The sequence below is a fragment of the Myotis myotis genome, unplaced genomic scaffold, assembly GCF_014108235.1.
Source record: "Myotis myotis isolate mMyoMyo1 unplaced genomic scaffold, mMyoMyo1.p scaffold_m19_p_13, whole genome shotgun sequence".
In the NCBI taxonomy this organism is placed as follows: Eukaryota; Metazoa; Chordata; class Mammalia; order Chiroptera; family Vespertilionidae; genus Myotis; species Myotis myotis.
In genome coordinates, this window is record NW_023416317.1 from 49,518,403 (window position 1) to 49,531,965 (window position 13,563).

The window sequence follows — 13,563 nt, forward strand, 5'->3', positions numbered from 1 at the left end:
GTTTCATGTATACTTAGAAATGTATGTGCCTAATTTCATGTTACTTTCACAGGGGTGTAGCCCTATATACATCTGGGCAGCTTCTAGAGATCTCAGTTCCAATTCTCCACCTCTTCAAAGCCCCAAAACTCAAATCCTGCCCTTGCAGCCGGGAAAATCTCAGTCCCTTGGACCAAGATCACTAAACTGCCTCATGTCACCCAAGGCATCATCACCCATTTCCTTTCTGGCTTCCACTTCATTTTAGCCTCTGAGGATTTATGTCACTTTCTTAGAAGTCCTTTTAAAGGATGTTTAAGTTTTATCTAGTATTTCAGATTGTTTGATAGCCACTCTCTGTAAACTGGTTGCAAATTTATCATGATTATACCAACTTTGGTATGTCTCAATTTTGTGATCCACAGGCTCTTCTGAGGAAAAATGAGTCATTAGTACAAAAACAGTCCTGTGAGGAGAGAAGGCTCCTAATGGAATTTTTTCTTCAATCCCCACTGAGAAAGTTTTGTTTTATACAGATTCCTAGGCCCTGCTCCAGATGTGCTGATTTGGTGGGCCCAGGGAAATTTGTTTGAATATATGAAATTACCTCCTGTGATTCCCAGATTTGGGGTCCACTGGCCTTAGTTTCAAAGACTGCTTACAGCTTTTGCATGTCTGCAATCCACAGACTGTGCCATGTGGACTTGAAATGGTCACTGGGAGGAGTGAGAACCAGTCGGGTCCTGTATCTACGTGTCAGAAAGGAGTCTGCCATCTCCTTTTTCACCCCTCACAAACCTACCTTCTGAAGCCAAAATGGACTTTGGGAACATGGCAGGTTTCATACCACCAAGGGAGGTCCACGTAATAGTACAGGTTTGAAACTCAGGTGAGGCCAGAGAGGAGGTGGGACAAGTGGCTGTACAAGTCCTCAAAGAAACTAACAGAAGACACAATCTAATGGTTCGTGAGGTTTCATTTACATATTTACAAGTATGAAAACAAGCTTGCATTTGCATCAAAAACAAACCAGAATCACTTCTTTATTCAAAAAATATCTGCTTAAAGAAAAGCAAACTGAACTGTTTGCTTCCCATTCTGAACAAAGGAAGGAAGCGAAAAGAAAAAGAAAAATCGGTGATATTTATAACAAGTAAATAACAACAGATATTTATTGGCAAAATTATAACTACTTCCTGCAAAACAGTTTTATGACCAGTTTTATGACTTCAGAGGTGATTAAAAACAGTCTAGTTTCTAAAAACAATCTAATAATATGCGGATACTATTTTATCTATATTCGATTAAAAAAAAAAAACAGTGAAGTCTGTCGCTGAGGATACAGAGTTAAAATGTAGTCTTCTGGGATTGAGATTCAACAGAATTACTCAGAAAAGACAAATAGCATATTCCTTATAAAACCATGATGAAATAACCACCTTTCACCGAAGTGGCTACTCAGAAGAATCCCAACTGGTCTCCCACTCACATATAAAGCCAACAGGGTGGGCTGAGGCACTTTGGTATAAGGAAGAAAGCACAGACTTGAAAGTCAGATCTGAGTTCAAATCCTGACTCCAACCACTAATTAGCCCATCGCCTAACCTCACTGAGACTCAATTTTCTTGTACAAAAGTTAAAAGGATTAAATAAGATAACACCTCCTCAAAAGTTTCTGAAACAATACATTACTATGTGCATAAGACAAATGGCATTAGGCTTAGGGATTCACTGTTGGCAAAGAAAGAGGAACAAATGGCCGAGTTAAGTACGGGGAGATGCTAAGTGTTTCTGGATGGATTTTGAGCTACGGACTTGAAAGTTTAAAATGCTGGTTGAAAAGGGTCTAAGGCAGTGGTTCTCAACCTTCTGGCCCTTTAAATACAGTTCCTCATGTTGTGACCCAACCATAAAATTATTTTCATTCCTACTTCATAACTGTAATGTTGGTACTGTTATGAATCGTAATGTAAATATATGACATGCAGGATGGTCTTAGGCAACCCCTGTGAAAGGATCTTTTGACCGCCAAAGGGGTCGAGACCCACAGGTTGAGAACCACTGGTCTAAGGCCTTCTCAGAGGGCTGGACCTAAAGAAAGGCAGAGGAAGCCAGTGAGCACCTACAGAAGTGACTGCTCAGCATCCCTTCCTCCTTCTGGAAAAGGCTTTCCTCAATGATAAAAGGAGAGAGGAGCCAGATGAGAAAGTCGCGGCCCCTTTCCTCAAGACATCCTGAGTTTGAAGGAGTTGTGGGAAGAGCTTGAAGCTGTGGCCATCATCCTGCAACCATGAGGCTGCAAGAAAAATGAAAGCCACTGTGCTAAAATTACGCAGTTAAGATGGAAGTTTGATAAACTGCTGAGTTGCCAAACAAAATGTGGAACTGTTTACCTCTAGACTTGCCCTTAAGTAAACAATGTCCTTAAGGTTTCAGTACTTGGCATCGTGTTCATTACACCTGAAAATATCCTAAATGCCACCTTAGGGAAAACTCTTCTGGAATCACTCTTGCCAAGTGTTTAGAAACACCGCTTCAACGTCCTACACTTAAGCAATTATTATTTACCGCATGCTGAGTTTGTCACGTTACACGCGTTATTATCTCATTTAATACGACAATCCTGTGAGGTAGGTAGTCAGTCCCTTTTTACAGATACATCTGAAGCTAGAAAACTGACAAGCTAGCGTGTCAATTTGGGAATAGAACACGTGGGTCTCTGAACCCAAAGTCTACACTTTTAGCTACTAAACTCTACATAACAGGTGGACGCATCTTCTCCTGCTTTTAGATTGTGCTATCTCTTGAAAACTTATGGACCTGCAATTGTTTCAGTTTCATAAGGACACGTGTTGCTGGTTTTGTAGACATATTGAGAAGATGGAGCCTTGGCGGATCTCTATTATCTGCAGATCCATCTACAACTGTGGGAGAGGAGGATACAGTAAATGTTTGCTGTGTTCTATGAACCTAACAGTGTGTAAATGGATATACATTTGATTGACAACTATAAAGTCAGCTTATCTTAAAGCTGACAAAGGCCAAGGACTGGTGTTTATGCTTTTACTAAACAGGAAACAGGCTCTAAAAGGATGGGACTTGCTCATGGTTGCACTGCTACCATGTGCCAGTGTGTGGATTTTAGAGTCTGTGTTCCATGCACCTTTCCTGTTTAGTGAAAATGAGCATGTACTCATTGCATTTTTAAAATACCATCTTTTCACCTAAATATAAAACTAGTACATTCTCATGGTAGAAAATCTAAAAAAAATACAGGAAAGTATAAAGAAGAAAATATAAATTATTTATAAGCCTGTCACCCAGAAATAATCACTGTTAAGACTTTAGTTTGGTATTAATTTCTGCTTTTTCCCTATACATAGATGTATTTTGTTTTGTTTATAATTTGGATATTTCTTTTTTTTTATCTTCCTCTTTATCCAGATCATTTCCCCCATGGCATTAAATATTCTTTACGAATCTTTACAATGGCTGCAAAACCATTCTATGGATAGACTGTCATTAATTTAAACCCTGTACTGTTAAAAACCTAGTTTTCTTCCTTCAATTATATACCTTGCTGGTATGAATTTCTCTTCTGCTAATCTGTGTCTGGTTCTGACTACTTTCCCTTTATGGATTTTCAGAAATAGAGTTAAGGTTGATGATACTGAAAAACTGCTTTTCTGAGAAGTAGCAATTAGTCTTCCTACCAACAATATATGTTATTTATGAGGTTTCTGTCTCCTCAGTATGTTTTCTCTGGTGTTGAAGAAGTTGTGAGCTATAACGATAGGCTTTCCCACACTCCCTGCATTTATAAGGTTTCTCCTTAGTGTGGGTTCTCAAATGTAGAATAACTTGAGAAGTCTGCCTGAAGGTTTTTCCACATTCGTTACATTTATAGGGTTTCTCTCCAGTGTGAACTCTCTGATGATCAATAAGGTTTCGATTAGAAGTAAAAGCTTTCCCACACTCATTACACTTGTAAGGTTTCTCTCTACGATGAAGTCTCTGATGTTCATGAAGGGTCTTCCTTAAGATGAAAGCTTTTCCACACTCATCACATTCATAAAACTTCTCCCCTGTGTGAATTCTCTGATGGTCCAGAATCTTTGTATTAGACACGCATGTTTTGCCACACTCCTTACATTTGTAGACTTTTTTCCCTTTGTGCATTCTCTCATGTTGAGTAAGGTTTGAGCTATGGCTAAAGGCTTTCCCACACTGGATACACGTGTAGGGCTTCTCCCCAGTGTGAACTCTGTGATGAGAAATGAGACCTGAACTCTGACTAAAAGCTTTCCCACACTCCTTACATTCATAGGTCTTCTCCCCACTGTGGATTCCCTGGTGGCGAGTGAGGTGGGACTTACCACTGAAAGATTTCCCACATTCACCACATGTGTAGGGCTTCAGTCCAGTGTGGATTCGCCGATGGACAACAAGGTTGGAGCTGTGACTGAAGGCTTTTCCACATTCCTTACACTTATAGGGTTTCTCTCCAGTGTGGATTCGCTCATGCACTATAAGGTTTGCACTCTGACTAAAGGCTCTCCCACACTCAGTACATACATACTGTCTCTTTTCAGCCTGAATTCTGTTGGTTGTTGCAGGCTCAGAGCACTGACTACCATCTTTTTCAGATTCTTGGTCACTCACTTCTGGAAGTGTCTTATTGTCTTTAACCGTTTTGTGTTTGAAGCTTCTCATCTTTCGCCTCATTTTCTCTTGCTTAGAGCATCCGGTGGCCTTCTGAGTCTTCTCTTTCCGTTCAGTGGAGCTTTCTAGATTTTGACTTCCTTGGCAATATCTCTGTGGAGATCTCTTGAATGTATGAGATTCTGATTTTTTCAGGAATGATACTTTGGGATCAATACCTCCTCAATTCCAGTTTCACCATCTGACAGAGGAAACAGAAATCTGACATGTCACCTGTTCTCCATACTAGTGGAAGGAGAATTGTCCTAGGATAACAAGATGTGGTAGACCATAGGGTCTCACATGGAAGGGTTAGTGTTCAAAGGCAAGGGGAACTGATTTTTAAAAAAATGAGAAAATGAGGTTAGATATACTAATAGAGGCCAAGGTAAAGGCTTATGGACCAATAGGCCCAGCATCAGAATGAGCAATGAGTAGTATAAAATCCACCCTGGTTTCTTCCTGTCTCTTGTTCTACTCCCAGAATTGGAGCCATCTAACTCCTAATCTAGTCCCAGTAGAAAACGAACTGAAATATCCTTAGTTCAGTAATTCAAATGACTAATCTTCAGATCACTGGCTTTTAGTTCTTGTTGACCTATGCCCCTAGTACTAGTGATACAGTGGCTGGCACAAAATAATTAGTTTCTCAAGGATTGTGTCTTAGGGTGTGCCGAAGATTTCATTTTTTTGCTCTAGTTACTAGACGCCTGTCTACCTTGGGCTCTGTCTTGATAAGGAGTAACATAATTCTTGAAATATTGGAACCAAGTCACACCATAGCCTACTCTGCAGGCCTGGTCCGTAACTGGATCCAGCTATATGTGCTAATTCAGACTGTCTACTTTGCTCCAAGCTCTCACTCTGACAGACTGAGTCTTACTGGGTGAACCTGAGAGGCTGAACAGGGAACACGATTAGTTAACGCACAACAGGGGAAAATCTCATAGGGATAGGGCCTCCTTGCAAGGCATTATGATAAAGTTTCTACAGAGGGCAAAAGGGTGAACGTAGGAGATAGTACAATCAAGAGGGGCTGATCATGAAACCAGGAATGATCAGGAATTTCCCTACAGATTTTTGCTTTTCATTTTTATTGCATTTATTGGGGTGACATTGGTTAATAAAATTATATAGGTTTCAGGTGTACAATTCTATAATACATCATCTGTATACTGTGTTGTGTGTTCATCATCCCAAGTCAAGTCTCCTTCCATCACCATTTATCCCCCTTTGCTCTCTTCTACCTCCCTACAGGTTTGATGTGAAACTCTAAACATATATGTAAACCTAACAGACCTCAAAGCTAGAGGAGTTTGGGTCATAAAAGAAAACTGAAAAATGACCTCATAATACTAACACGACTAATTTTCCTTTTACTATGTTCCTTTCCAGACTTGTCTATATTCATATTTGTATAGTTATAAGTATACAGTAAATATAATTTCACAGCTTCTTCCACTTAAGCTTTTTAAAGTATTTTCCCACATTGCTATTTAATCTTCCTATGATCATTTTATGATGACATATATACTGCAAACTTAATTCATTATAATTGACCACAACTTTACTAGTGTTAGACATTTGTTTGTTCCCTGCAGTTTAATCACTATCAATAATGCCATCCTGGTCACTTGCTACATATAGTTTTCTTCCTATTGAAACATATTCCTAAACAGTTCCAAAAGTGAGCTATTGGGTCACGAGGAATGAAATTGTTTTGGTTTACTGCCTACCGATACTCAAAAAAGTTGGCCCAGTTTCCAGTGCTTTCTGATAAACTGAGTTACATTCTCTAAAGGATGAACATAGCCTATGGTGAATGTTCAAGACCAGCAAGAAGAGAACTGTGAAGGTTGAGGTTCACATCTCAAGTTTGGGTACCACTGATGCCATTCACAGGCACATATACACAGACTCATGCCCAAAATAAAAAGGGTAGGCAGAGGAAATGGTGGAGAGAGTGGACTTGCCAGATCCTTAGTGCACTCACTGCTGCTAGGTCTCCTAATCAAAGAGGAGCAGGCAGGGGGCAGAAACTCAGTGAGAAGCCAGGGGACTGCAGAGCAGACTGGGATAGCGAGTGAAGCTGCCTGCAGTTCTCTCTGAGGAAGGTGATGCTTCTTTCTGAGTTTCTTTTCCATCTTCTCTGAAACTTTCTCTTTTCTTCATACATTTCCTAAACTTGTAATTATTGAGCATTCTACCCTGCACATAGTTCTGTTCTAGGTCAAAGGGAAAATTTTTAAAAACACTGTTGGAGAAAAGTAGAAAATAACTCTTTGTGATATGAATGAATAGTTGGATGAATAGGTAAGCAAGTTTATATCTTTACTGTTAACCAAGGCCTCCGGTTTTGCTGGCAAACTATCTTCTGCTAACTTGTATTATTTTTTTACCTCTTCTTTTTACAGTATTACTTATGAAATGTTGGAAAATTATTTTAGAGGAAGAGACACCCATAATTACTAGAATAAAGCATTTTAGAGACTGAGAATGAGACAGGCTCAGGTGTCTTGCTGATCCCAAGTGCCCCACTTAGCTAGTACCGGTACAGTAGCTATTCTGTCCTTAAAGGCTGCTATGGAAAAGATCAGTCTCCAGCCTTCTGGAGAGGGGCAGCCAGGGAAAATGTTAATAGCCAGATATTTACATAGCTCTGTCACAAAGCAATAAATACCATTACTGAATGCCCCCCAAAAATACTGTTAATCATTGAATGTGTTCCAAATTCATATGTTGAAGCCCTAATCATAAGGTGACTATATCTGGAGAAGTGATCTCTACAACGATAATTCAGGTTAAATGAGGTCATAAGGGTGGGACCCTGATCTGATTAGGATTAGTGTATCTTTATAAGAAGACATATGAGTACAATTTCACTTGCGATTCTACCCCATGTACAAAATGAGGAAAACCATGTGAGCACACAGCAAGAAGGTAGCCATTGGCAAGCCAGGAAGTGTCCCCACCAGAAACCAAATCAGCTGGTCACCTTGATCTTGGACCTCCAGCCTCCAATAGTGTAAGAAAATAAATGTCTAGTGTTTAAGCCACCCAGGCTGTGGTATTTTGTTACGGCAGCCCGAGCAGAATAAAAAAAGTATGAAATATATACTGAAGGAGCTTACAATGGAGTAAATGACAAAACAATAAGAAAGCAAATTATAAATCCACAAAGTCCCCAATCAGGAGACGAAAGGGGCCAGAGGAGGGAGTGATTACTGGGATGCTTAAAATGCTTTGGAAAAGGTGCTTTAAAAAGGCTAGACTTTGGCCATAGCAAGTTTGGCTCAGTGGTTAGAGTGTTGGCCTGTGGACTGAAGAGTCCCAGGTTCGATTCTGGTAAAGGACATGTACCTTGGTTGCAGGCTCCTTCCCGGCTTGGGTCCTTGTGAGGGCGCATGCAGGAGAATCCAATTGATGTGTTTCTCTCACATCCGATATTTCTCTCAGTCTTTCCTTCTCTCTAAAAATCAATGAAAAAATATCCTCGGGTGAGGATTTAAAAAAAAAAAAAAAAAAAAAAGGCTAGACTTTGGCTGAGCCCCAGAAGACAAGGAATTGTTTTTCTTGAAGTTAAGACAGGGACAGTGTAGTCAGAAATAAATGGGAGATTATACTATTACATGAAGCTTCATGAAGGCAAGATTTCTGTTCATTTTGTTCACCAATGTATTCTTAGCACCTCGCAAGCACTGAAAATGTTTTGTTGTTGTTGAATGAATAAGTGAAGGAATGAAAGAATCAAATTGCCTGAAATGATAGCATCTAGAACACTGAAATTATGGGGGGGAAATTATGGATATGATTTGATGGTCAATAGGAAACATATTCTGAACAGAGGAATGAAATCTATCTTTAATTTTCTTTCCCCACTCCACGAAAGCATCCCAGTTGGTAGGATAAATTTGTATCATCCTACCCAAAAATGAAACCAGAAAAAGAATACTTTAGGAGGATTAACCCAGATGGATTAAAGGTGAAAAAAAGAAGGAAAGAGGAAAGGAAAAGAGTTGGGAGGCAACCTTAGAATGCAGTATGGGTGACCATTAGAGGCCTGCCACTTTCTAGGTGCCCAGTAAATGTTTGTTGAAGAAATGAACACACAAATGAGATAGTGAGGTCGTAGGCTAGGAAAATGACAGGATGAGAGAACAAAGAAATTCAGCCGTTACAGGGAAGCAGACACATATATCAGACTAAATCTAGAGGATGACTGAAGAAAGAATTAAGGTCATCAGATCTAGGTCTGAATGGTAGTGTCACTAAGAGAAATGGGGATGTGGGAAAACACTTTTGACAAGAGGAGGAATATGTCAGGAAGGCAAATTTGAGAACGATCAGACAAAAGAAGTCACAAAAAATGTATAAGCTTGCTAAGATGGAGATCTTAGTTAGAAGGGCAGGTAGAAAGAAAGAGAAATGCACAAGGATGTGCTATACTGAAGCCCATGGTGGTTCTGAGGGACCTAACAAGGAAGCAAGACTTGTCAGGAGATGAGAGAGGACTAGTTTGAGGAAGTTTCATCAAAAGGAAACCTAACTATCTACCCTCAACCCAACTGCCTGGGAAATGCCCTTAGAAATCCTGGAATTCCCAGGGACTAGGGAGGTGGGGTCTTGGCTGGAGAAGTAGGAGGAGGAGCAGATGAGGCCAATGAGAGCAGGACATTAGGGGTATCCAGGCAGCTGTGCACACAAGCACAGTCTCAAGATAAGCAGCAAATGGATGAGGACCGATGAGTCCCCACAGGTCCCTGACCTCCCTGAGACTGATGGGTGAGAGTTCTGATCTCAGGACCACCATTCATTTCAGGCTATAAGGAACCCACAATGGGCAGAGTCCCGGCTCAGTGGATAGAGTGTTGTATTCTTTTACCTAGGGAGGTTGTATTCCTTCAATTCGCCAGGATAATCTTCCTGTTCAGGTCCCCCTGAGCTGTGGTCACATGGTCCTTGGTTACTGATTCACTGGTGAAGAATAAGAGGCAATACTTGAAAATAAATTCCAGAGAACCAGGTGATTAAAATGTAAAAATTGAAAGGAAGAAAAGAAAAAAAAGAGAAAGAAAATAAGTAACAGGGACTACTGGCTCAGGAAAGGCCTAAGCCTTAAGCATAAAACAAAGGCTGATGGCATAACAGCAAACTGATAGATGTGACCATATAAAAATTTCTATACTTCAGAAAACACCATAACAAAACTAATATAAACTAGAGTTGCCTAATACTATAACTTACTTGTGTGTATGTCTATGTCCCTCCCAACATTCCTAGGTGGCTCCCACCCACAGCCTGGCACAAAGAGGGCTCTGTAAATGCTGTGTGATTTGACATGTTCAATTAAACAAGCTCAGGATTTTACCGAATTCTATCCGAGGTAGGAATGGTGAGATCTCCGCACAGGACCATCACCACCCTTGTCTGCCTGGTGCATCCCTCTTGTGCTCCATATTGTTTGAACACCATGGCAGTGGATTTGCATTCTTGGCACTTCGGTCTCAACAGGGCCATCGAAGGGCCTAAATTCCCTAAGGGACTGACCTAGTTCAACTACTCAGATATTCTCAGAATGTCAGAGCTGGAAGGAACCTCCCAGGCCACTTAGAGTGGAGCTGGAACTCAAGTCCAAGTCTCCTGACAAATCTGAGTTCTATTACATCACCCTTACTCCCATCCCAAAACTCCACTACTCAAGGTCCAGAGGGCCCTCCCTCCCCCCCAATACAAGCATACTTCTCTCTCTCCTCCTAGACAGATATCCAGATATGCTCCCGTTCGGCCCTGGTCCCCACATTTTCTAGCAGGCAGGATTCCTGTCCACAGATGAATTAATTTCACAGTATAGGTCTCACTTGCCCAAGACAGAAGGGCATCACTCACTCTCTCCTATGCACAGCGGCCTCACTCCAGAGGATGTACCCAGCACAGATATTGCCTGATCTCTTCCTTGGGTTGGTGAGGAAGTTCCTAATGGAATCACTGTAAACAGACAGAAATGATTAGTTCTATTAGTGCTGTACTCCCAGTGGACACTCAGGGCAGTGTCCCCTCCCTGGGTACTCCCCTTCCTAGGAAGCAATGAGCAGTAAGGATGACCATTCCTATTTTAAAGATGAGGAAATGAAGCTCCCAGAGGTTGAATGACTTGTCCAAGGTCACATGACTATGAGAGACAAGCCTTCTGTGTCCATCACACCATGGTCACTCCCTTTCAGATGCTCCTTTTACACCCAAAAGTCTCTTCTAAGTGCAAAGTGCATTCCACTGAGAAGTTCTCTGCCCTTCAGCCTTCCAAGAAAAGTTTGCAGAAGGGAGAAGAGGGTCTTTGCTGAGTCACGTGCCTTTAGAGAGACAGGAGCAATAATATGGTTTTAAAAGGAGGCTAGAAGAATTTTTAAAATAACTACCCATCTCTTAGGGTCACCAGGCCTCCACATGTGTTTTGTTTCCCGCTCCAGATTCCCAGACTCTGCTTCTGGCTCCTCAAGGTTGTCCAATTTCTTCCTTACCGGAATGGAGCTCTGCGTGTGCACAACTGAAACCCAGGAGCCAGCACACTACTTAGGCAGGTGCTAAGTATTTGTGAAATGGATGAATGAGTGGTAACCCTGGGCAAGACGCTGCCTTCCTCTCTGGGTCCGTTTCGTCACAGGAACACAGCGGGGATCGGACGGGTGACCTAAATCAAACACTCAAGGCTGTAGGCTCGCTCCTTTGGGAGCCTGGGCTGGCTGAGACTCCTATTACCGGGGCGGCCCACTGGCCATGGGCGGGGGTGACACCGTTTTGTCACTACCTGCAGCCCGGTCCGAGCGGGCAACCTCGCCTCGTTGGGGACGAAACCCCAAGCAAAGGGAAAGTGCCGAACGCGGGGAGGAGGAGGCTCACGACCACGCGGGAGCTGCCGCATCCCCGTCTCCGCAGCGGGCAGCGGTGGAGAAGGGGCTCCCGGGGGCGGCCCCCCCCCCCACACACACACACACTCCCAGAACCCCGCCCGGACCCCCACGCCAGGCTGCCACGTACCCCTCGCCGAAAGCTCACATCCGGGAACAAAGCGCAGAAAGAATGCGTCACCGACACCCCACTAACTCGCAGGCCAGCCCTCTGGCTTTTCTAGGCACCGGGAGGTTTCCGCCTGCGCCCGGAAGGCTGGAGTCCTTTCGCCCCTTCGCCAGCCAATCGGGCTCGCCTGCGCTCTGGCCCCGCCTTCCGCTCAAGTTTTGCCCTACTATTGGCTGGGAGGACGAACGGGATTGGAGGGGTTCAGCCAATAGAAGTAGGACTCTGGAAGGGGTGGAGCCTGATAGAGAATTAGGTCTGGCGCAGAGGGGAACCAAGCTACTGGGCGGCCTGAGACTGAGGCTCCCTGAGGTCCCCGCCAGCTCTGCTCTGGCTGCTGAGCGGAAAAGTCATCTTTCCTTCCACAGGTCCCGCGCCTTTCAGTCTCAAAGCTAAGAGACTGTCAGCAGCATATAAAAATTACTTTTGGGGGTCTCCTGTTTGTCAGCAGCATATAAAAATTACTTTTGGGGGCCTACTATGCCAGTGTTCCAGGTTGTGCGGATACAGCAGGGAAGAAAATGAGCCCGCTGCCCCATGGAGCTTACCTTCAAGTCAGGAGAGACAGTAACTTGAGAGTTCAGTCATACTGTTTTTTTATTTTTTGTAATTATTTTATTTTTCATACTGTTTATTGATACTCTTTTTCTGCACTGTGGATTCACGGGAGGAGCAGAAGCTATGTGGTGTAACTAAAAGATTTCCATACCTATTTCAGGAATATTCTTCAGAAATGTGTGCAATAGCTCCGCATGATTGAGTTATTGCTCTCCAAAACCAAGACTCTCTAACCCATATGAATTTCTTGATGTCAAATAAGAAATAAACTATAACCACGGCATTCACACTCACAATGAGTAAACTTTGTAAGTGTAAACTCTCTGATGGGTGATGTTTTCTGTAACTGAATGTTTTCTCACACTTGAACTCAAGAATAGGTTCTTTTCCCAATTTGGAGTCAGTAAGGTAAAATAAAGGTTTTTCCTCCTTCAGTTCTTTTACAATAAAGCTGTTGGAATCAATAGAGAGCATGGAAGGAGGCTCCACTGGATCCGTAGCATTACAGCTGAGCCCAAAAGGTGAGATACAAAAGCTGGCTCTACATGGAGAGTTTTCAACCACATGAGCAAAACGCTGAGCTATTCCTTCACTTCTCACTGCGGAAGTACATATTAATAACGTAAATTTACAACTCACCTTCTAACTTCAGATCTATACAGCATTCCAGAGGACCCTAAAGGAATCAAAGGAAAACCCACTGCCCCTATTTTGGGGCAAATATCAGGACTGAAAAGCCTTCAAATTGACTAATGTGGGGGAAAATGACATATGAGGTGAATGAAAAGCCTCTACAACTTGAGGCAAGTAAAAAGACATATGAAAAAATATGTTCAAGAAAAACAGGGGAAGAAAGAAAAAACACTTAAAAAAGAACAACTGGAGTTCCAAATAAAACCAAAATAAACTTGATAATCATAGCACAAAAATTGAAAGGAAACTCAACTGTAAAACATTATGAAGATGGAGCTCTAAATACAAAAACAAAAGAGAGTAAAAGAATTTATAGAATACTAGGTGAAACTTTATCCCATCATTTGACAGCCTGGTAAAATGACGACTTCCAGATATATATTACCAAAATTAACAACGAGGTAGAAATCTAAACAGCGTAACCACTGAAGAAATAAAAATGTTGCTAGATTTGTCCCTCCCAATTCACTCCTCCCCAAGAATGGATTAGACCATTATTTTTACCCTTCAGAGTAATTCCCACATTACACAAACTCTTCCAAAATACTTTGCAAAGCCAACAAA

At 42.1% G+C, this 13,563-nt stretch overlaps 1 protein-coding gene across 2 annotated transcripts; it reads right to left on the bottom strand.

Moving 5' to 3' along the window:
• Positions 1-773: 773 nt before the first annotated feature.
• On the bottom strand, positions 774-11,830 carry ZNF660 (zinc finger protein 660). 2 transcript variants are annotated; one of them, XM_036333113.1, is made up of 5 exons: positions 11,713-11,830; positions 10,567-10,665; positions 9,563-9,654; positions 8,041-8,149; positions 774-4,882 (listed from the first exon to the last, which is right to left on the bottom strand). In XM_036333113.1, exon 5 carries the CDS (start codon positions 4,702-4,704, stop codon positions 3,709-3,711), a length of 996 nt encoding a protein of 331 aa, XP_036189006.1. In that variant the 5' UTR covers positions 4,705-4,882; positions 8,041-8,149; positions 9,563-9,654; positions 10,567-10,665; positions 11,713-11,830; the 3' UTR covers positions 774-3,708. The 2 variants fall into 2 exon arrangements, with proteins under 2 accessions (XP_036189006.1, XP_036189007.1); XM_036333114.1 differs by lacking the exon at positions 8,041-8,149.
• Positions 11,831-13,563: the final 1,733 nt, after the last annotated feature.